This window comes from Neopsephotus bourkii, unplaced genomic scaffold (assembly GCF_033783945.1).
Source record: "Neopsephotus bourkii isolate Nb327-2 ecotype Australia unplaced genomic scaffold, CSIRO-AGI_Nbou_v1 NB_803, whole genome shotgun sequence".
In the NCBI taxonomy this organism is placed as follows: domain Eukaryota; kingdom Metazoa; phylum Chordata; class Aves; order Psittaciformes; family Psittacidae; genus Neopsephotus; species Neopsephotus bourkii.
The window spans coordinates 33,940-58,336 of record NW_026901299.1 but is presented as its reverse complement, the minus strand read 5'-3'; the positions used below and the strand labels follow the sequence as shown (position 1 = coordinate 58,336).

Below are 24,397 nucleotides of genomic sequence, written 5' to 3'. Positions count from 1 at the left end.
AAGCTGAGCATCTCCTGCTGCACAGGCCCCACAGCAGGTCCCTGTACTCCCCAGCATGCTCCTCAGATGTGGCACAATGGGAGCAAATGCATTCAGCAAAGGAAAAGAAGCCTCTGGAGGCAGGTGGAGATGTGCTGCTCCTGGTTGAGACCTCAGCCTTCTGTTCCCTATTGAAGGCAAGTGGGAGCTGTGTCACTGGATGTTATCATGACTTTCAGAGGAGGCTGGGCCCTGCCCTGACCTCCTCCCACCTGCAGAAGTTACCATGAGAGGATGCGTGCAGGTGGAAGCAGCACAAGCAGCCCTCAGCCACCTTTCCCCCTTGAAGAACATGTGCAAAGCTTTCCTTAGCTGCTATCATACACAGAGCAGTCATTGACCTCAGCACTGCCGGGGCTGGAGGCTTCCTGAGAGGAGCACTGGTCTACATGGAAAATGACAGCATGCACCCCCAAACACCTTTCTCCCAGGGCTGGCAGGCACCTTCTCAGCGGTGGGACAGCAGCAGTTAACTCCTCGTGACAGGGCTCATAGGATCACAGAATCCCAGACTGGGTTGTACGGGGAGAGACCTTAGACCTCACTCATTTCCACCCCCCTGAGAGGGGCAGAGACACCTTCCACTGGAGCAGGTTGCTCCAAGCCCCATCCAACCTGTCACCAGAGGTAACAGCCCCATTGCTGCATCTCCTGCCTTCCTGTCAGCTTCTCACAGCAAACCTCTTCCCAGCAGGACACACATCACCTGAGTTCACTTCTCCCTCCCCAGTTCAATAATTCAGCTTATAAAGGAGGAGCTAAGAACAGCACATTAAAGAATAAAGAACATCGATGACGGATGAATTGAAACTAGGACAGGGAAAATAACTCATTGCAGAATTAAACCTGGCCAATGCCTCAGGAAACTGCAGGCTATAGTGATGATCCATCACCTTTGCCCTGACAGCACTACAAGCCAAGAGGCAGGCAACTGGGAGCAGCAGCACTGGCTCTGCTGCAGAAACATCCAGCTGCAGTGCCAGGGAGGCAGCAGGAAGTGTCCACAGAGGATGAGTTTTAAACTGTTTCACCTCAGGCCATTTCCTCTCAGCACCTGGAACACCCGTGTCACTTTGCTGCTGGAGGATTCCTACTTTTTCCAACTGTAGTTGTAAGTAGGGGATCACTTTTGACAAGAGCCCAGCAGAGGGAAATTCAGGCCAGAAGTTTCCTGCAATCAAGTTTTGCAAAGGAGTGTTCTCAGGAGATGCACAGCCGAGTGCTCCTGCCAGTACCAAACCCACAGCAGGACAGGAGCGGGGTTATGCTGCGACAGAATGAAGCTCCACACCTGAGACACGCAGAGCTGCCCAGCGAGACAGCACAGACAGGCTCAGGAGGGTTTGTTCACGTGCTGTGAATGTGAACATGTTCCTCACACCATCCAAGTGCACCTCAGCCTGCCACTGGCTGCCTGTGACAAAGGGAAAATCCCCAAACTAAACAACAGAATGGGCCCAGAGCTACACCCAACTGTGTCACTTGGCTGCTTGTGGAAGAGCTCCATTGGCACAACCAGTCAAAGCTCCACAGCCTGCACCGCCCTGCTGTCCTCCCTAGGAACAGCCACAGCAGAGCTGGGATCCCAGCACCGCCCCCTTCCTGAAAGCACAGCATTTCGGGTTGAAACTGCCCGGTTCCCCTTCAGTAACACAGCTCAACATGCTCCAGTTTGCTACCCAAACCTGCCAGTGCTCCATGCGCATCAAGGGTGGTGCAGGCTGGGCACTCACAGCACTGCCTCTGACCTGCTCCTGCGGCTGCACCAGGCTCCTTCCTCACCTTCATGCCCAGGCCACACTGTTCCAAGCTCCCTCAGTTGACAGATCATGTTGCTGCTTATGCCCTTCTGTCCACTTCAGCGGCCTCAGCTGACCAAAGAGGAAGCTGCTTCGAGTCTTCAGGACTAGGACTGTTGGGCAGAATTCAGTGTCTGAAGCCTTGGGCCCATCCATGACTTGAAAGAGTTTGCAGAACTAGGATATGGGCTTTCCCCAATGTAGTTTCTCTTATTAAGGAAACTGGCTAGAGTGCCAGAAAGAATAATCCTTCCTCCCTCCTGAATATCTGAGCTGTGAGGACAAAGCAGCTGTAAATGTTGCAGTCCATTATACACACAGAGTAGCAGAAGGGGGGGGAAAGGAGAAACAGTAGTATAATGGCAAGACTGCAAAGGTTTGGAAGATTTGGTTGCTGCAAGCAGCAGTGGCCAATGGCTGCTCCAAATCTGCATCAGAAGGTTGAGTCTGAGCACAAAGTGCCTGATGATGAAGTCCCACAGCTACAGCCCACCAGCACAGGGCTTCCATGCAGCTGTAGGAACACAGTGGTGACACCCAGAGAAGGGACAGACACTAACCTGTCACCAGGTACCTTCTTTTTGCACATGAACGAAGCAAAAAGCTGCTGCCACTGCAGCTGGCTGCCTGCTCCCCCCAGGAGCATTCAGGCAGTCACCAAGCTCATGTTCCCCACCGAAGGCCAGGATACCAAGAACTCCATGTTGGACACTTTTCTGCCTTTATTTAAAAAAATCCAGAATGGATCCAATAACAGTTTTATTATCAAGGAAATTGCTTTACCATACGCAGAGAACAGACACAGGATGGAGCAGAAGGCTCAGACAAGCAAGCTATTAACTTCCATGTAGCCTCTTTCATAAGAAATGATGCTACAGCTAAGTTTGAAGTAACCCCTCTCCGTCTGAAGAAGGGCACTAGGCTTGCTGCAGCTCTGAATGTTCTCTAGCAGTGGAACCAGCCCCAGCACTGCTGCTCACAGGCCTCAGCACCTGCTCACAAGTACTCACATCGACAAGCAGTGCCCATGCTGGTGTTACTCTCCTCCCGGTTCCAGCAGGACTTCCATCTCCACCTTTCGATTTAGTGACATGGGTTCCAGACTTGGAGATCAGATTTAGTACACCATTGTGGCAAGTATCAGAAATATATGATCAGCGAGTCCCCAGGAGCCTTGGTTGAGACCTAACTTTGTCTGGCATGAATTAATTTTCATCAAGTGACAATTTACCTAGCAGACACATCACTAAGTTTATACATTAAAGAATTTTATATATAGAATACTGCAAAAACACAGTAAGTCTGAATTCTGCCCATTGCTGCTCAGGAAGGTCCCTTCTCTCCCAAGCATCAAGAAAAATTAACCTCCTCTTCATACCCTAGTCAAGGCAAGACAGAGACTTCTTATTGCTTCTCTTCCTTCTGATCCCCTGGACTTCCAGAACCCTCTCGTTCAGAGGCCATCTGTGAAAGAGTCAGTCTGTTAGTTAACAACAGAATACTTCTCCTAGACTTCTTTCCCCCCTGCTACATAGCTGCTTAGGTCAGGTCTAGACTGAAGAAACCCTTCCTGCAGTGAAAAAGGTGACTGTCCACTGGAGAATGGAAACAACCTTCATCTCTGCATGACTTACTACAGCAAAGGACATCATTTCCCTTTTATTGATGCGTTCCCAGTGGATGTAATGAGCTTACGTTGCAGCACTGAACATCTTCAGTTTGACATCAGAAAAGCAGCTTTCCACAGGAAAGACAGCTTAGCACCACCAAGGTCACCCCACCCAGGGAGAGTGTGCTGCTGCCACCCCGGGAGGCTCCCCTGGGCACCAGGGCTCAAACTGGGGGCCTGTCATGGGGATGGAGACTGGGAATGAAACCCTGCTGCCTTACTACAGTAATCTGGGCAGATTGAACAGGAAACCTGTTCTACAGCCATCCTTAAAGTAAGCCCAGATGTTACTTTACTTCCTTAGGCACTTTGCACACTTAGGGGAAATCCCTGACTGTGCTCTTACTGGGAGCTTCCATCACTTCTCCATGTAACAGTGCACAGTAACATCACACACTGCTTAGAAGGCAGGCGACCTACAGCAGGATGGCCAAGATTTCAAGGCCTTCAACCCTATCCGACCTCTCACAGCTGCCCCTGCAGCAAGTGTCACCCAGAGGGAACTGCAGAGACTCAGTGCTACCACCAAGGGCAGCTTTAACTGACCCGAACTGGTGTCCCAACCCACCCCTCCCCATCTGAGGGCTGCAAGATGGAAGTCACCATGAACCTACCTTCTTGTATGCCATTTCAAAGAGTTTCAGGGAAGCCTGCTGCAGGCTGGTTGCTGCCTGCCTGATGTTTTCTCCTGTTTCACTATCTTTACGAGCCAGAAGTTCCCTCATTTTAGCAATTTCTTCCTTTAATTTGTTGCACTGCAAGTAAGACACAAAACACATGGTAAAATCTTGTACTTTGTTCACTGCCATTTCACACACCTACTGGCCACAGCAAGACTACCGTTTTTGTTTGCTAGAAGCCATGAAATTGAGTCTCAAACTGAGCCATATGCTCTGCAGGGACTCGGACTGTGCTCCATTCCCAATGGGCACCTGTCCACATCACTAAATGTGCCACAGTTGGCATTAATCGGTCCCCTTGTTTGCCGTCTCAGCAGAGGTGCCAAGGACAGAGAGCCCCACAGAGAGAGAACAGCCCGTCAAGGAGGAGAGCTGCTCTCCCTGGCACACCTCAGCAGTGAGTCAGTCAGCCCAGGAGCCAGGCTAAAGGGAAAGGCAAGCTGGTTTTCAGCTATACTTAGGGCACTGTCAGAAAGCCAATGCATAAGGCTGTTTGCCACCCTGTTTAATCCCTTTGTTGCACATGGGAGAAGGAGCAGAGAGACAAACCAAAGCAATACACTCTCGTCCCAGCCCCTGCAGCCATCTGCCAAAGCCTCCCCGTGGTCTGGCAGTTCTCTGCCAGGCTGGCACAGTGCGAGGGGCAGGCTGGAGAAGGCAGGTTACTGGGGGACAGCTCTGCAGCTGTGCTTGCTCAGCAGCTCCCAGTCAAACCGTGGGCAGAGCTCTTACACAGACCCACAGGAAAGCGAATGCGATCAATGCCTTCTGTGTCAGGCCACATCTCCATGCAGATGGCACAGGGCATCTTCCAAGCACTGCTACCAGCTTTGCCTTTGTATTCACCCCTAGAATATCCCTGCAGCCCCTGCAGGGAACAAAGACTTAAACTCTGTGCTCCTGTGAGAGAAAACACCATAACCCCAGTCAGCCAATATCCACCCTAGAGAGAGAAGCTGGGCTGAAGACCACCATTTAAAATGGTCAGAGGGTACTTACCAGTAAACAATAATCCTGCTCCCTCAAATGCCCCACAGAGCCCCCCGGAGCCCTTTCATGCTGCTTCTGAGAGTTGTTAACTTGCAGATTGTGCACTCTTGTTTTAAACCTCCTTTTGAAATTCTTAATGCAGACACTGAACTGTCACTTCGTGGTGTAAAAAGCGCCCTTTTGATACTAAATATCCACTCCAATCGAAGAAAAACTGGAGTTAAGTGGATTTTCATCACCTCCGAGTTCTTGGGTGCTGTGTATGTACCACTGGGACCACAGAGCCCGTTTGCCTTTACCCCCCTGCTAACACCTGGGTAAGCACCATTCATCAACTCCAGCTTTTGAGAGAAACTCTCCTCTTGCACAGGCTACAGCACAGCTCTTATCAAACCACAAGGCCAAGCCAAGGACATAATCCATGCAGAAATCTTTCAGTAACAGCTTCCAAGGCTCTCAGATCTTCAGCAACACTGAACTCTCACTTTGAAATAGGATATTTGCCATTATCTGCACCAAGCATGTCCTTACACCCTCCCATCAGCCACGTTCACCCCACCCATCAAGTGCAAAAAGCAGAAATCAATGACTTTGCTTTGTGCTGTCCTTCCATGGCATGGAAATACGCACAGAGTCGGTCCTGCCAGTCAGAGCCGGCTGTGAGTTAAGTGAGAGTTTGAGCAAAGCCTTAGTGAGGAATCTTACCTCCTTTACCACTACAGGACCAGAAGCTACCTACCTCATCTGCTGGCAGCTGATCCTTGAACTCCTCCATCTTAGACTCTGTGTCGTGGATGATGCCTTCAGCCATGTTCACAGCTTCCACACGTTCCTGGGTAAGAGAGCTCATAAGGGCCTGCTGCACACATCACTGGCGACACAAGCTGTGTACATGTGACACCTGATATTTCTTTCCCCAAACTGCCAACCTCCACTCTAGTTCTCACCCAGCATCCTCCTTAATGGCAGGAAGAAATGAAAACAAAGTGGATCTGGACGCATTCAGGCACCAAAGCCCAGGCAGCCTGTGCAAGCCAGTCCTCATGCTTTCACACTCAAACTCGCTCCTCTGGAAGTAGAAGCAACTAATGCAGCATGGCTGCTGGCACGCTGAGAAAGCCAGCAACTGCAGAGCCAGCGCAGCTCTCTGTGCTCTGTTCCTCAGGAAAGCACACAGCTGTTGGTAAATAAGCTTCTTCAGCAAGGAGGGCACTAGAGACAACTAAAACTGGATTGTTTTATTCATATTGCCTTATTAAAAGTGCTTGTAGCATCTCAACAGTGGAAAAACCCCACTGTGCTAGGTAACAAATACCAGTTCCTGATGTTACTGTTGCAAAGACAACCCACAGGGGAGCAGGCAGGCTGTAAGTACGAGGGAGCAGCAGTCTTGCTGAGGCATAATTCAGGCCCTGCGACAACAGGAACTATTTCACCAGCAACAGGTCCTCTGGGACGCCTATCTGAAAGAACACAGTCTGCCTGGACAAGGGTGTGATTCCGTTCTCAGGAGAGAAACCACTTCCATTGGAAATCTGCTGAAAAGTGATTTTGTTTTTACATTCTACCTTCCCTCTTTGTGGGATGTCAAAGTTCACAGCAGGATGCCAAATCCATCAGTGGTAACTCAGTTTATGCATTCCACGGTTTTCCGTGGCAGTAAAAATGTGATTGGAAAGGTGTAACGAGGGAATTCTGATAGTTATGTACATCAAGTAAAGAGAAATTAGTTAAAAAGTAACCTGATGTCCTCCTGTCATATGTCACTGGGCGAGGATGAGCCCCACTTCAGAGCAACAATGGGGAAAAACTTACTCAGCAACTTAAGATACAAAAATCAAAGGCAACAGAAAAGTTGTCAGTGCAGCCTCCTCAAATGCAAGGCCAGCACCCCCACTTCATGGCAGTGATAGTTATTTGAACAGTGGCACTTTCAGGCCAAGGTCTTCAAAGATTCTCCATCTAACCTACAACTGCTACTAAGAGCCAGCGTTTTGTGGCTGTAGGGGTTCTGAAGCAAGAAGATGCTGCTTCAAGTGAACTTATTCCATGCACTCTCCCCTTCAGTCCTCTTCTGATCCCTTCAGCACTGCAGGTGGGATTTACAGCACTGCCTGAACACCTCAGGCAGGTTTCTACTGACCAGGAGAACACAAAGGGGATCAATCCTGTGCGCCAGTTTTAGCAAACATTATATATACACTGGTGCCACATCCCAAAGCAGGCCTGTGTTGTGTCTCCCCACCTCTGTATTTAGTAGCTTAACTCATTAGCACTACCCTCATTAAACCAATTAGTTCCAACCTTGTATATCCTTTGTATATCACAGGTTCAGTCACTCAATCATGGCAAGTGTCAGTCTTTTCTTGACCAAGACCGTGAGGCTTTTAAACCCCTCTTGATCACTCCACCTGCACTGAGGGCAACTCCTGTGCCCAGATGAATACAGCAGTCGAGATGCCACAGTGAGACTTTGAGCACTAAGTAAAGCAACTTCCCACTTACAAAGAGGCTGAGGTGCAGCTTTGCTTGGCAGGTTGTATAAATTAAGCTTTAAAGTCAACTCTCTCAGAGAAAGTAGGTTAAATGTCCCCATACTGCCTCCATTTAAAGGGAACATCACTGTGAGAACCCAGCTGCAGCAGGCTAGCTTAAAATCAACAGCCAAGATAATAGGCAGGTGGACAGTGAAGAGCACTGATGACAAAAAGCATAGCTAGAGCTGCAAAGCTCTTTGCTATGACTAATAGGCAGGTGAGTCTAGTTACTGCTGCCTCCACATCCCAGGAATTCTTCAGGGAGGAGTTACAGTGCTAGGCAAACAGGGCAAGTTTCCCAACCCAAACCCAAGATCCAAGTGCCCCTGCACACACCACACTGCATCTCTGGAGTGTAAACTGAATATAAGGAAGCAGATACCCAGGTAACAACACAAGCAAACAGCTCAAGACTATCCAGAGCAGAGCCTGCAGCTCCTTCAAAGGCTGACACAGTTAATGGCACGGAACAGCAACAGCCAGCAGGCACCCACAAGCTGAAGGGTACCAGAATGATCACGTTACCTTCCTTCGCCTGTCTTCCTCTGCGTATTTCTCTGCATTCTTCACCATGTTCTCAATTTCATCTTTGCTAAGGCCGCCAGAAGACTGGATAACAACTGCATTAGAGAAGAAGCATTAATAATGTCCTCTCATCTTTGAGGAAAGGAAGTTACTTCCCAAACCCTCTCAATGGCAGTGGCTTTGCTCAAGGACTCTGCACCTGTGAAGACCTCCCACGAGGTACAAAGACAGCCTCTGAAGAGGCAGTGAGGCTGCTGGCAAGATAAAAGCCAGACATCTTAGATCTATGAATGCCCCAGCTCCGCCAGACACTTCCAGCCCACTGGGCTGCAAGTCACTTTGACAATTCTTCAGTCCTCCTGGGAAGTGCATGTGTACCACCCCCCCGGCCCCCAAACCAAGGGGACACTCTAGCAGGTTACACCCACAAAACCCCAACCAACAGCAAAATCCAAACAGAAGAAATCGTTTTACCAGGGGACAGAGGCTCCTTTCACTGTTGGAAAGCAGCCCAGGCTAGTAGTAGGGTAAGACAACACTCCCTCCATCCAGCTCCTCACACTGCCCTTAAGTGAGCATAGTGCAAGTCTATGGGCAGGCTCTTAAGATCCTCCCCCCTTTTTTCCCCTCCTCCATTAGCGGCAAAAAATGTCTAGATTTAAGCTAATTTCTGCAACAAAGCATAATTTCATTGCAAAGGAAAGGACCAACATCCAGGATACCACAAAGTCCAAAAAAAGGATGTATCAAGATCCTCATTATAAGTTTTCTACATAGTATTTGTCAATGGTACATAACCCTGAGTAAAGACATACGCACATGTCTTCTTTGGGCGCAGACGTGGGATGAGCAGCTCAGCTTTATAATTAGGACCACGTCTGCATACAGGGAGGCAGCTAAAAAATCCTGGTTGCCTAATATCAGGAGATGTTTATTTAGAGCTAGAAGGCTGCCACCCATCAAAAAAGTACAAGGAAATCAAAGTAACAAGCAGTGTGGGTTTGGTAACAGATTTCTGCCAGAAACCAGGCAGGATGCTTGGAGTGCAGCACATACCTTCAAGTTGCCAATACAATTAACAATAGTTTTCTTGAATGGAGCATGCATTTGATTGCTCAAGTGGTTGCCTCCAAGAAGCAACTGACAGGCCATATAGAGGCTTCCCAGTTTGAGGCACAAGAGATCTATTTTGTATCAGTGGAATCTAGAAGCGGTTCCAATGAATGTTCTGAGCCCACAACAGAGCTCCAGAAAACACCAAGTTTCGTCTACTACCCCAGAACACTGGGCCTAATGTTTCACTGCACTATAGAGCAAAGTATAGTAACAGCTTCAAGTCCCCAAGCCCCCTGTCATTTAGAGATGCTGCCAGCCTAAATGGCTGAAAATGAACAACATGGTTAGGCAAAACACCTGCTGCTTCAGAATACCTGGGTTTCAAGTCCTCTGTGATGGAGTAATTAGAAACAAAACAGGGTCTTGGCACAGAGCTGATCTGCTCATCTGTATGTGCCATGCCTTGAATTCAACCGAGATCTTCCCAATTTGATTTCTCTCTGCAGGCAGCCACAGACAGCAGTCTCTCAACGTGTTAGCAGAGGGCATTCCCAAAGGAGCAGCATGCCCAGGAGCACAGCTCAAAAATAATTTGTACAAGGTGCTGGATTCCCAAACCTTGATTTCTGTCACTTCAGGATAATGTAGGGCAGAATGTCATTGCACTGAGCTCCCAGTGACACAGGATGCTCTGTAAGGCACCAGGAGCCCTGCTCCACAGACACCTCTGGGGACTGAGGCACAGCTGATCCACACAGGGAACCCCAGGGAACAGCTGCACTCTGCTGAAAGATTGCTACAGCCATCAGAGCAGACAGCAAGGCCAAGAAAGGACTGTCACAGAGCGCAAAAATGACTTGGACTGTGGTAAAACCCCGCCAGTGAGGACTTCCTTAGTAAAAGCAGATGCGCATTCTGCCTAATGCACAAGGAGAGCGTGTCCATCAGTGGCATTCTCTGTCAGCAGGCTCACAGAGCGCTATGTGTTTACAGACGCTTTACTTCCTTGAAAGGAAGTTACAGGTCAGTTGTCACTTCTTCCTTTCCCTACTTTGTTTTGCAGTTAACCTTTTGCTGCCCTTTCCAGAGGAAGCACTAAGGCTAAGATGACTTCAACCACATCTGTGCTGTGCTGGCAACAGATTGCCTGTGCCATCCTTACCCTCAATCAAGTAACATGCTGCACAGTCCCCACCCCTGGCCTGTGGGATGCCCATCAAGTGAGCACTCCCATTACCTTTGGAGTCACCCAGTGTTCCCTCAGTGCCCAGCATGCTATGGCACCATCACTGCTCCACACCCTTCCTCCTCCTCCTCCTCTTCCTCCCTAGGCAGCATCCCGGAGGACTTACTCTGCTGCTCGCGGCCGGTGCCTTTATCCTTGGCTGACACATGAACGATACCGTTAGCATCAATGTCAAAAGTGACCTCAATCTGGGGCACTCCACGTGGTGCTGGAGGAATCCCAACCTGAGAATGAGAAGTACTTTGTCATTAGCTCACACACAAACATGAGCTCAAGGTGCAAGTCTCCAAGGTTGGGCACGTTATCTTGGTGATCTGTCAGCTGAATCCCAAACTGGTTTGGGTTGGAAGGGACCTTAAAGCTCATGCAGCTCCAATCCCCTGCCACAGACAAGGACACCTCCCACTAGACCTGGTTGCTCAAATCAACTATTAACTAACCCTCAGAGCCAAATATTCTACATACCTGTTGGCATTGTGGTGATTGTAGTAGCTTGACTGATTTAACAGAATACAGATTTCAACCTAGGACTAGTACACAGAAACCACGAGAGGCAGCCCCAGGTTTGGTTTCAATGTGAAACAGGTTCTGTTTTATTGCTGAACAAGCCCCTCTTCCATGGACATAGCAGGATGCCTACTTCCTCAGTTCTGGACATAAACAGACTTCACTGACTACCTCTGAGGCAACCATTTTAAGGAAGTGACAGGCAGTGCAGCTTCCTTCAAGAGTGCAAAAGAAAAGGCAAGGCCCTTCCTAGCAACAGGAAGTTTGGACAAACAGTTATAATGGTGCCAAACTTTGCCAACACTGACCAAAACAACTCTGCCTAAGGAGACAGGCAGCCACAGTACCAGGCTAGAAATGGGCTATCCTGGGGACTGCAGGTATCACAGAGCCTGCTCCAGGTTTTGTCTTTGCAACACGAAAGGCCAGCATTCAGGTTGTGTGCTGCACAGGCCTGCTCATACAGAGCTCTTTGTGCCCAGAAGCAAAGAGAGTCCTTTTAGCTGACCAGAGCCTAATGCTGCAGTAGCCCCTGTGCCATATAACACTACTTAGAAACTTCTGAGCTCCATCTTAAATGCTGGTTGCTCTCCTGCTGTTGAACGACTGCCCCAGAACCAGGCAATGCCTTAAGAGACAGCTTTTTTACTACAGATAGGGTCAAGTGTCTTCTGTAAGATGACTCTGCCTCAACACTGCCTTCAGGGGTCAGCTGTAATGGAGAAGGTTCTGAAAGTCAAGTCTAAGGTCATGAAGACTGAGGAACCAACGTACCAATGTGAACTGGCCAAGAAGCTTGTTGTCACTAGCCATCTCTCGCTCTCCCTGGCATACTTTAATCTCCACTTGTGTTTGCCCATCAGCAGCTGTGGAAAATACCTATGGAAAAGGAACAGAAAGTTACTGGATAGTTAGTAAATTGCAACACATGCCCTGATGCAGTTACAAACTGACTAAACAAGGAACAAGCAGCAGCTACTTGGGAGATAAAAGAATCATTACATCCTTGTTGTTCCCGTTCCTCTGACAAACCACTGAGGCATCAAGACTTGAACAGCCAAGCTCACTGGCCTTTTGTCCTACATGCACTTGAGTGCACAGGCACTGGCCATGCCACGCCAGCAGCAGGCTCCAGTGGCAGCCAGCCACGTTTCCTCCTGACGCAGCAGGGCTCCTGCCCCAGCCCCACACCCCCAACAGAACCAAGGTTATCAGTAAGAACACACACTAGCAGAGCCAGACAAGGCAAAGGATCACACCCAAGTCTGCTAGGGCTGTACAACACAAGGGAAAAAGTAATACCTTCATGGCATGCAGGCAAAGAAAGGTGGGCTGAAAGGAGCGTGGTGCTCAGTTACAGAAGGTCTCCACACAATTCTTCTTCAGAATGATGTGTTGACAGTTAACATCATGGCACACAGACTGCAACCCTGACCAAGCCACAAACATCCCAAGGTATGTTGGTACACATTAACTTGACTCACCTCCCCTCTTGGGCACCGTAATCATCAGAGACACTCAGTGGCTGACATTAAATCTAATTTCTGTGCTGTTTTTCCTTGCCAGATGAAGCAAGACCATCTACTGGGATGTTTTTGGTAGCCTTCACTGGGTGTTTGAGACCACCACAAAAGACCCACCCATCAAGAGCAAATGTGTACCTGGCTCTTCTTTGTTGGTATGGTAGTATTCCTGTTGATGAGCTTTGTGAAGACACCTCCCAGTGTCTCAATCCCCAAGGAGAGGGGTGTTACATCCAGCAGTAGCACATCAGTAACATCACCAGCTAACACACCACCTTGAATAGCTGCACCGATAGCAACAGCTTCATCAGGATTAACAGCTTTGCTAGGAGCACGGCCAAACAGATCCTGTACAGTCTGCTGCACCTGAATGGAGAGGAAGTACAATGCAGATGAAGAATGAAACATTACCACCCAGTGCTGTGTTCACATGAACATGCCACCTTGGCTAAAGGTTTGTATCTTTACACTTCTGCTGCCACATAACCCTGTGGCATGATGAAAACACTAAGCTTCAGGCTTGGAACTGCTCCCTACTTCCCCATCTTCCACGCACGCTGTTAAGTGCACTCACTTCAGTCTAGACAACCCCTTCTCTGGGGACACCCTTGCCAGTTGCAAGTTAACCTACATCAGTCCTTTCCTAGCCAAGGGATTGCTCCATGTTTATGAAGCAGGAGTCAAGGACTGCTCCCCGAGAACATGTACAAGCCAACACTGGGCAGCACAGAGCTGTCAAGGACAGGACAGCTGTGGAGGCAGATCACAGGGAAGGTAAAACACGCAGTGCAGAAGGATGGTTCATCTTGTTTCTGTGGAATAAGGGGGAGGGGAAAAAGTAACTCAAAATGTATGAAGTACAGTGTTTTCAAACTTCTTACTTGATGGACTGTTGTTCACCAGAAATAAATTTGCTGCATCAGCTTGAGCTGTGTTATTAGCACTGCCCTTTCAGCTGGATGTGCCTGTGATTGCAACAAATGTACTACTGAAGTGTCTAGAAGGGAATGCAGTCAGTAAGGTCTGCGCCAGAGCACAGCTCAGTAGACCACTCATCTGCCTTGCAAGAGGAAGGTGTGGGACTTGGTTCCCCCTTGCAGCTTCCCTTCTCTCAAAGTACATTTGTGAGGCACACGTGCCACAGGTGAGCCTGGAAAACTGCTGTAAGCAGAAGTCCAACTCCTCTGCACTTAAGCCAAGAAACATCTGATGAGAGTGTTCATTACAGAGGAAGACACTTTCTGTATCAGCATATAATTAAGTGCAAATCTTTCCCTCTAGAGGCACATTTTACAGTACAAAAGAAACATTACTTCTAACCACCCACTACACTTTTCCTGGAGCAGTGGCCACGTGAGTGCTCCAAAGAAGGCACGCTCCCTCCTAGCAGGGGGAAGCGAACAGAGCGTACAAAAGAGAAAACTCTGTGCAACATACGAGCACTGCTTTGAAGGCAGAGCTGTTAACTACAGGTGCTCAGGGAAGCCTGATGTAAGCTCAAAGCCACAGATGCGCAAGGGGTTAAAAATAATGGGTAAAGAAGTAAAAATAACAATAATAATACAAAAATAAAGTCAATGTTTAAGTACTCTCTTCCATTCCCAAAGAATACATCATGTTTCAGGAAGGGCTTCCCCATTCCAAAAGTGCTTTTCAGCACTTTATATGCAGCTAACTACGCCATTTTTCCCTTATCCAGCTGGAACAGGAGGCACTTAAGAAAGTATAGCACAGTAGCTCCACCTGAGCTTTGGCCAGAGCAGCAGCCTCTCTTTATCTTGGCTCCCCTGCCCCAGTGACCTTATGCACACACTAATATCACCTCCAGCCATCAGGCTCATTTAACACAGCAAGGAAAAAGCCCTACCACCAAACCCCAAATCAACCCCAAGCAGGACCATGTACACACCTACTATCCTAGAAAAGGACCTGCAAACCACAAATCTTTACAGCAGCAGCCCAAGCCTGACAAATCCCTATGGAATGAGATTTTGATGATCTCTGCAGTAAAGGACAAGCTGTACCCTTGAAGGGAGCAGTGTACACACAGGTACAGCTTTGACTCCAGGAGAGCCAAGCAGCAGTTTGCACTATGAACAAGAACAGTAGGTCACCAGCAGACAGCACCTTATCTGCAAGATGGTGCACAACTGCAAAGCAAGCTTCTAGGTTACCTGTTGGTGCTTAATGCCACAGAATACAAGAGCTATGTGTTAGGTAACAACAGTTTAGAGCAGCCAGTTAAATATGCTTGACAAGACCCAGTCTCAAAGAGACAGCTGAGTATGTGCAACCAGCAGGTAATAAAGCAATTTTGCTCACTGAGTTTCTTCACTGGTGATTTTAAGTGCTCTACATAGAGGAAGAAATCCACTGAAAGATTGTTGATAGGTTATTGTCACTGAAGTGTACCTTTATCACACATTGAAGTCCATAACAAGTGAAAACACCTCATATATCTGAACAGTGCTGCCCATGTTCAGTCCGTATCAGAAAGCCAAGCTGAATTTTCAACTCCTGGTACCTCCCAGTTGTCTTTGCAAAGTGCAACTCAGGCCCCAGATGCAAGCTGAACTAGTGAAACAGGATGAGAGAGGCCCTTGCCACTGATTTCATGTGACTACTTAGCACATCCGCCCTGCTCCTGGGGGCCTTCAGCTGCTGGTGCTCTGAAGTTATCAGACTCCCAACTTCTCTGTTACAGATCGCCCCAACAGGAAGCACTGTGCAGCTGTGCCAGCTTTGCCTGTAACAGGAACTTATCTCATACCTTTGGCATTCTGGTCATGCCACCGACGAGGATGACTTCACCGATGTCACTCTTGCTGACTTCAGCATCCTGCATGGCTTTCTGGCATGGTGCTACTGTCCTTTTGATCAGATCAGCTACAATGCCCTCAAACTGTGAGCGACTCAGCTTCATGTTCAAGTGCTTTGGTCCAGAGGCATCCATAGTAAGGTATGGCAAGTTGATGTCAGTCTGCAGCACAGAAACAGACAGGAAGTGAAAGCCAGGAATGGAAAACAAGGCAGCTACATACAGGTTTTAGATCAAGTTACAGGTTCAGTTCTGAAGCATTTAGGTGTCTGTTCACTCTGCAGCCCAGTCTTTAAGTGGCAACAGGCAGGCTCCTATGTCTGATGTTTCAGACAAGAGACAGGAAAATTATTTTGTTGCACATCTCATAACTATTAAATTTCAACTTTGATATTGTGTTATTTAAAGATCTTTTATTTTTATCATAGCCAGGAGGCAAGAGGTAAAACACTGGAAGCCACAACCTCAACGCTTTTCCTTTAGCACAACACAGAAGAAAGCCCATCATCAGAGTTCCAGAAGATTTTGCCAAATGACTTAACATTTCATATGAGGTAAGCTACTTGAAAGAAATAACTTGTGACTGTTTTCTAAATGCAAATAGCTCATGTTCAACAACCAGCCCGTTGCCATTTAATGCACAGTTCACCAGTATCAGAATCCACTTTTCATGGTTATTTGTGAATCATCTTACAAATTTACATGCTGGATTTTTAAAGCAATTCTTATATCAAAACCATCTTGTTCAAATGCTGAGTCATGCTGACATCAAAAGATGATATAAATCAAAGCCATTAAAAATAGCTATGGTTTAAACTCTAGAGATTAAGTCTATACAACAAGAACTAAACCCATGTTACTGACCAGAGGTGCACATTCACTTTATAGATCATGGTCAAAAATATTGGGGGAAATAGGGCCCAAACCAAGTTGTTTTTCCCTCCCCTGCTAAAGAGTTAAGGAATTCAGTTTTTCCTGGTATGAACAGACTGCATTTGCCAACTCCTGAGCTAGTAAAACAGAGCCTGCTATGTCTCTGGCAGAACTATGCATCCATTGTGACTGGTCTAAACTCCTTGCTATGAGCTCCCCACTGGCCAACAAAAAGACCACCATAAAAAAAAATGTTTATTCAGAACCTAGAAACTGGCAGAGTCCCCATTTCAATTACTATATAATTGACCTTAATTTCTCTTAGGCAAGACTATTATACCCCCAACTTGCTGCTTCTCCAGCTTCTGATTCAGTAGTGAATAGAGGACATGCTTGACTGCATTTATATACAAAGCAGATGGAAAAAAAAAGGGGGTATATATTGCCCATTGTCTCTCTATAGGCAAATAAGTAAAGATTCTTTCTAGAAATTATTTCCTATTAAAAACATTAGCTTTTTCAGTGGAATGAGTAGCTCCAAGGCTTTGGAACTGCTTGCACAAATCTGCAAGCGCTTCCAGTAACCCAGCAGTACTAGCTACAGCTGAATTCCCTGATGCCCATCATACTTCTGAAATACCTAAGTTCGGAACAAGGCCATGTTCCCTGCAAGACTGGAAAATGTGGTGCCAGAAGAAAGGCAGAACCCACCAACATTCTTAGCTTCCAACGATTAACTGCTCCTAAACAGTCCACCCTGCTAAAGGACTTAGTTAAAGTGATGCCATTTGGTTACACAGAACCTTGCTCTGCCACCACAAGAAAAAGCAGCAATTTCACAGAGGTTTATAAACAAAAATGATGTAAAACTTAGTGTATCAAAATATTTCACTGGACTGCTTTGAACCCAGCCACCTACCTGCACAGATGATGAAAGCTCACACTTGGCTTTCTCCGATGCTTCCCTCACCCTCTGAAGGGCCATGTTGTCTTTAGTCAGGTCAACACCCATCTGAATGAGAAATGATACAGGTCAAGAGACTCTCAGCTTTTGCACGAGTCATGGAGAACTTTTTTTCACTGCAGTTCACCTTCCTATCACTCTTGACTGTAAAGATGTCTACAGAAATACAGCCAGATACGTGCACTTCTGCTGATCTCTCCCACTTCTGGCAAATGCATTTAGCATTTCACAAACTGGCCTTCTGCTTTAGAGGTGATTATACAGGAGGCTACAGATGAAAGCTTGGAAAAGCTGTTCCAACACTGAATATAAAGGGATGACTGAATTAGCAAAGGAGTTGGAATTACACTGCAGTTTCTGACAGCCAACCCTGTACTGTATGCATCTGTGCTGACACATTAAATTGGACCACAAATCTTTATTAACAGAAGCAAGCAGTGTATGTACAAGGTGGTCCTGCTACAGTAGAGGAAAAAAAGGCAGGAGTCTTGCTGGTCTGTGTTTTCCAAGAGAGGAATATTCCATCTCAAGAAAACAAGTGTAAGAACAGGAAGCCAGGCTAACAGGTGTCTAATACTCTTAATTTCAACTGACAGATGACTAACCCAAGTCCTAATAATTTAAGAAAATTCCCATTTTTCTATAGAAGTTCAGTGCCTTTGAAAAGTGTAAAACAAGACTGAATTCTGATGAGACACCTTACCTCTCTCTTGAACTCTTTAACAATATACTGTAGCAAAGCCTGGTCAAAATCTTCTCCACCTAAGAAAGTGTCACCATTGGTGGACTTCACCTCGAAGACTCCCTTCTGGATTTCCAAAATGGAAATATCGAAAGTGCCACCACCCAAATCGTAGACTGCAATACTGCAAGAACAGACACAAACACATGACTTTCCAAAGTTCTGTGGCTAGAAAAATCACTCTCCTCAGGAGATGAAATGTGCAGAACTCATTTTGCTGTCCACTAAAGCTAAAAGCCTCTCTAAAGACAGCAATAAACAAACAACATAGTGTAAGCATTCCTCAGACACTCCATGTGGAAGTCTTCTCTGAGAGATGTCCTGCACAGTGCTTAACTCTGCCTGTTAGTTCAGAGAGAGCATTTCCTCCTTCTTCAAAAAGACATGCTCCCATGCAGCAAGCAGGGACACCAGAACCATTATATACATGTTTTCCAAAATGCAAGGCTTTCACAGCACTATAATCTACATCAGAAATAAAGAATATCATCCTGCACTTGTAGAACCACCCTGGACAGAGACAGGAGACTGAATGCAGTCAGGAAGAAGATCAAGCTGTGGACACCATGCACCAAACCTCAGCGCACCTCTTGTGCCACACTTCAGCACCGACTGTCCTTAGCCACACCTCTCACTGCTACCAGCAGGTAAGATAATTAATTAACACTCTGCTTTGATAATGAAGTCGTAGCTGCAAGTTATGAACCTGCTTTCTTTAACAAGTATTGCTGGCATGGAACAGAGGTGACATAACACAGCACTGACTCACAGCTGTGAGTCTACTCTGGCAGAACTCCAACCACTGATTTTAACGAACAGAAAGAAGCAGCAGCATTTACAAAGCAAATTACAGCATGCTTATTTAAACATAGGGGAGGTGTAATGAACAGGCACTTACACTTTGTCTTCAGACTTGTCCAAACCATAGGCAAGTGCAGCTGCTGTTGGCTCATTAATCACCCTCAAAACATTCAAGCCAGCGATCTGCCCAGCATCTTTTGTAGCCTGAGGGAAAAAAGAGGAAGAGTGCTGACTACTGAGAGAAACTGAACGCGATTTATAAGCCCCAGAATCTTACAGCTTGATGACTACCTGTCTCTGGGAATCATTGAAGTAAGCAGGGACTGTGATCACAGCATTCTTTGCCGCATGCCCCAGGTAATTTTCTGGAAGAAAAAGGACAAAAGAGAAAGTTATTCTTACAAAATAAGAATACTACCAAGTTGTTACGAAGTAGCTTGAAATAATTTTCCTGAACTAAAAGCACAAGATAGACTTGCTGCCTGAGAACTTGCTGCTTTGGGGGAAGATGCAGAGAGAGCCATGCAGGAATCAAGCCCTTCCACATAACAATGGTAGTTCACAGACTTTTGACAGAACAGCAAAGCACCTTTGCAATGCAATCAGTAACTGGATGCCACTAGTGAGCAAGAACTCATCTGAGAGCTTAACTTTTCTTTTTAGTGTGTGAGGCTGAAGTTGTTTCCCATTTCTTGGAGTATTCAACACATAATGCACTTACAACCTACTCATTTTCATCCTATTTACAGAATCCGCTGTCAGTAACATTTATACAGTACAAATATTGTACATGTACTAACTTCATAAGCATTTGGGACAACAAGTCAGGAAAAATCTGTATTACACCCTAACTTAAGGTAATAAACCTTCTTGTTTGCTTGCAAAGCAAGGTCATTCAATAGTTGAATTCACGTAGCACCAAGGCCAAAGGCCAACAGACCTAGAGGAAGCAAACCCCTGCTGAAAGCAGAGGAACACCATCCTTGGAGTAAATCAGGTTCATCACATCTAGATGTTTCCATACCATATACTCACTTTTTACTCTCAGATGGAGCTTTAGCAGGAACCCAGGACCCAACTCTGAATGCACATTTACCAAAGGAGCCTGTGGAGGGCAACTACTGCCTCTATGTATTATACTCAGCTTCCCCAGAAAGCACATAAGGAATTGGAAAGGAGAAAAAAGAAAATTCTCCAGGTCAATGGATATTTTGCCTTAGTGAAGATTTGAAGCCACCACTGGCTAAGAAACCACTCATTCAGCCTGACAATCAGGCCCCTTGAACACTCCTTTTCTTGCTACATATCTAGTAGCTGAATAAGAACAAGGCCACTCAACCGCCTGGCTGCCACAGCCCATGCTCAGCTGCAGCCAGGAAGGCACAAGGACTGCAGCTTAGAAGGAAAAGGAGCTCCCCCTTCTGAGCGAATGTGTATTCAATTCAATTGAAACTGAGTATCAACTCAATCTGTATGCAATTCTGATAGAAGTATGTTTTAAGTAAAGCACTAATGTGTTGTTAGACATTAGAAACTGAGGTAGGCAGAGATCATAGAATGGTTTTGGTTGGAAGAGACCTTAAAACTCATCCAGTTCCAACCCCCTGCCACAGGCAGGGACACCTTCCATTAGAGCAGCTTGCTCCAAGCCCTGTCCAACCTGGCCTTGAACACTGCCAGGGTTGGGGCAGTCACAGCTTCTCAGGGCAATCTGTGCCAACATCTTAATGTCTGATCTTTTTTAAGGCCTTTTAACAGCCCATCACTGCACCCTTCCACAATATGCCCCATGAAGGGTCTGCTACAGAATGATTCCCATTCCAAAACAGTGCCTTTATGGCTGCAGCACTTCCATTTACCATGGCCCAGCACCAAGGTCATACTTGGGCACACAGATGGCAAAGACCAAGCTGTACCAACCTGCAGTTTCCTTCATCTTCATTAATACGAAGGCACCAATCTGGCTTGGAGAATACAGTTTCCCATGAGCCTCTACCCAGGCATCACCATTGGAGGCACGGACAATTTTAAATGGAACATTCTTACTGAAAAACAGAAGAATTCCACACTCAATTCCTGTATCAGATACAGCGTACCCCCCTACCATTAGTATCAGCAGATCAACAGGTACAAATTCTAGACAAACACTAAGCTTGCCAACAGCAGCGTCGGATCCAGAGAGTCACAGAAGTACCAATATACCACTCCTGCTTTTAATCAGCTACGTCATTTCACCATAAGCCTTAGGTGTGATTATACAGCTTTGATGGAGATCAAGAACAAAAAAAGTCTTCATTTGTAGGTGCTGACCATCCCACAGAGCATCAGTAAAGCTTTATTCTGCTTCTCTGAAAGCCTTATGATGATCAGCAACTAACATAACACAATACAGCACAGCCCTCAGAATATAAGCCATGAAACTTCAAGACATGAGGGCATAAACACATAACCTAGAAGTGGCTTGTATTTTAAAACCTAACAGGTCATATTATACAGCATTGTGTTTTGTGTGCTCCTGCTGGGAGCGGAACTGCTCTCCCCCATTCACTTACATATCCTTCTTCACTTCAGAGTCGTCGTAGCGCCGCCCGATGAGACGCTTGGTGGCATAGAAGGTGTTGTGCGGGTTAGTTACCGCCTGCCGCTTCGCTGGCATCCCAACCAAGCGCTCGCCATCGCCTGTGAATGCAACGACTGAAGGGGTTGTCCTGGCACCTTCAGAGTTTTCCAGCACCTATGGAAAAAATGGGATAGGATGCCATCAAAAACAGTACCTCTGAGAGCACTAAGGTGGACATTCAACTTCTAGTAATGTTCCTGCGTGCTGGTCAATTGAAAGGCATCCCTGCCTGTGACAGGGGGGTGGAACTGGATGGGCTTTAAGGTCCCTTCCAACCCGAACCAGACTGTGACTGTGTGTGGTATTCGTTTTTTACTTACTTTCGCTTGCTTTCCTTCCATAACTGCCACGCAGGAGTTGGTTGTGCCCAGATCAATTCCAATAACGGCACCTTTAATTGCTTCTGAGCTGTAGAGCAAATAATTGGAAACATAAAGTTACTACTAAAAGAAAATAACTACATAGCAAAAAACCTTCTAACCTGAGACAGGACAAACACAACTTTTGCTGTTCAAACTTGTCTGGAACCATTCACCTGAAGTCAAAATGCTAATAATAAATTGTATTGGTTTATTTATCAGTGCTTAGCACAAACAGAAGATAACACAAAGGTAACAAATTACTCAACCCATGCAGGGTTCTCTGAGGCAGAGCCAAAGATAACCATCTATTTGATCCTGAACTGCAACAAATTCAATCTGGAGAAGGAGAGTGGTTCTTACACAAGGCAGATTTGAACCTTCTCCTCCTCCTACTTTCTAGGAAGGGTTATTGCTCCTTCAAGGCCAGAAAGAACTCCTGAATAACAGGTTTGACTTATAAATAACCCATGCTCTGGGATTTACAAAGCGTACTGAAGGCAGAGCAGAACCGTGTATGTTACCAGGATAGCACTTCTCACTCCCAAAGATCCTAACTCACTCCCTAGGTGGCTCTAATTCCAGTTCCTAAAGCTCCAATAACCTAAAGCAGTGATTTCGTTTCTCTGTGCTGACCAGAACTGGGCAGTCTCCCTAACACAAACAGATCTCCCATTCCATGTTCTGAATCAGCACCAGCCACAAAACATCTGACCAAGTTACACAATTAACTGCTGCTCTTTTCACATTATCTTGCAACAAGTACAACAAGTGACTAAAATGCAGAATCTGTTTGAAATGAACTTTATCTGTAGTGAAACAGGGCCACATATCGCTCTTGTTTCATGCCAGTGTAAAACATTTTGCTCCATCAATGTTTGGGGTAATTATTTTTTGGTTTTGGTTTTTTTTTTGAGTCATGGGAGGCTTTTTTGTTTGGTTGCTTGGTTATTAAATAAAAAAAAAAAACACCTCAAGAATCCACATTTTGTGGATGCTGGTGGTGGGAGAAGGGGGAAAATACTTCTTAAACTTCTCGTTGAAGAAACAAGACAAAGAAAACTTATACAAAAGTTATCTCTATAGGGTCTAGTTTTATCTTGCTGGTTTTGCTCTGTTAATCCATCTGACTCCAACAATCAGTTCTGGTATCTGAGAGAAAGCAAATACAAACATCAAACAACCAAACATGAAAAAGCAAGGTAATACTTACGCATATTTTCTGCTGGATGCTGCTCTGAGAACATTTTGACTGAGGCCATTCCAGAAAGTCTACAAAATAAAGATGTTCCAATGAAAAAGTTTTAAACACTCAGTGACCTTCAAGCCAAGACCTTCAAAAGTTGACAGCTTCTGAAGTAACAGGGTCCTACACAATGTTTTATTTTGTAAGAAAGGATTTAGGATTCAGACTGCCATAAAAAGAGCAATTACTGCACTTACTCATTGTATTACCAGAGCCATTTCCCTCATACAAAATAGCCCAGTAACATGCTACCAGTCAAAAAACGGTTCAGTGAATTAACATTGAACCTTCGGCTCTCAATGAACAGCAGCAGGTAAACATTAACCCCACTTCTCAAAGCCTTATGCGTGGTCAGCAACAAATGATCCCCCTACATGCCTTGACGAACCCGCAGCCAAGATTTTGAAGAAAAAAGCAGATTTTCTTCGCAGTGGCTGTAATTTCGCACACACAGATCAATATCCTGGAGACTCTGAAAGCGCTATCCGTTTTCCTGCTTTCAGAATGGACTTTTAACGATCTTACCAAAGCCAGGCCCGCCCCGGGACATGGCTATTTCGTTAATTCTTCGAGATGCTCGGCCTGGCTGCGCTCCCCGGGCGGGGAAGGCTGCAGGGCCCAGCCAGCGCCGTGCCCAGTTCCGCGGCCTGCTCTGTCCTCCCCGGCCTTTCCCTGCGCTGCCTCCACACACGTGGGGTGAGGAACTGAGCGATCTCACTACAAACCTCCCCTGGAGCAGGCCCAGGCCCGCGGACCGCGCTCCTGGGGCGCCGTCCCCTCCTCACTACCGCCGCTACGCCATTAACGGCTCACTCCGTAACACCTGCACCGTAGCGGAGACAGCCAACGAGGCAGAGCTCTGGAGCGAGGCCTAGGACTGTCCCCGCCGCGTCGTGACTTGCCCGCTGGCGGCGCCGTCACCACAGCTCGCTCCCCCTATGCCCCATAGACCCTCCGGGCCTCCTCTGCTCCCCTCTCCCCCCCACCCCGCCCCAGGCCTCCCGGTCGCTCACCTGCGCCACGCTGGGAGTAGCGGGCGCGGGGCCGCCTCGCGGCAGGAGCAGCGGGAGGCGGGCGGCGGCGCGGCTGGCGCTGAGCATGGCGGCGGCGGGACCGGGCCGGCGGCGGGACGGGCTGCAAGCGGGGCCGCGGCTCTTCTGGAATCCTCCACCCACGTGGGCCGCGGGGAGGGAGGGGGAATATCGCGCCGCAGGACCTCCGGCGCGGGCTGTCCCCCTAATCGCCTGATCCGCCCGCGCGCTTTCGGAGCGCCGCTCGGACACCAACACCGAGGCGGCGGCTGCGTGATGCCTCCCTGAGGCTGTACGGAAGCTCGCTGCCTCGGTGGGCGTACAATGGGGAGACACAAAAGCGCTACGGTGTGTCCCTGTGCACCGGCACGC

General features: G+C 47.2%; 1 protein-coding gene and 1 non-coding gene across 2 annotated transcripts; both read right to left on the bottom strand.

Annotated features, from left to right (window-relative positions):
* Window positions 1–2,563: 2,563 nt before the first annotated feature.
* HSPA9 (heat shock protein family A (Hsp70) member 9) lies at window positions 2,564–24,146 on the bottom strand. The gene is made up of 17 exons (XM_061355442.1): window positions 24,008–24,146; window positions 22,962–23,020; window positions 21,710–21,797; window positions 21,322–21,503; window positions 20,690–20,814; window positions 19,061–19,134; window positions 18,867–18,973; window positions 17,930–18,092; window positions 17,182–17,274; window positions 15,342–15,551; window positions 12,710–12,937; window positions 11,823–11,927; window positions 10,648–10,765; window positions 8,240–8,334; window positions 5,917–6,009; window positions 4,122–4,262; window positions 2,564–3,302 (listed from the first exon to the last, which is right to left on the bottom strand). The coding sequence occupies exons 1-17, from the start codon at window positions 24,092–24,094 to the stop codon at window positions 3,243–3,245; spliced, it is 2,028 nt and encodes a 675-aa protein (XP_061211426.1). The 5' UTR covers window positions 24,095–24,146; the 3' UTR covers window positions 2,564–3,242.
* Window positions 12,394–12,465, bottom strand: LOC133213300 (small nucleolar RNA SNORD63). The gene has a single exon (XR_009725768.1). It is a non-coding gene; the product is annotated as a small nucleolar RNA SNORD63 (small nucleolar RNA).
* Window positions 24,147–24,397: the final 251 nt, after the last annotated feature.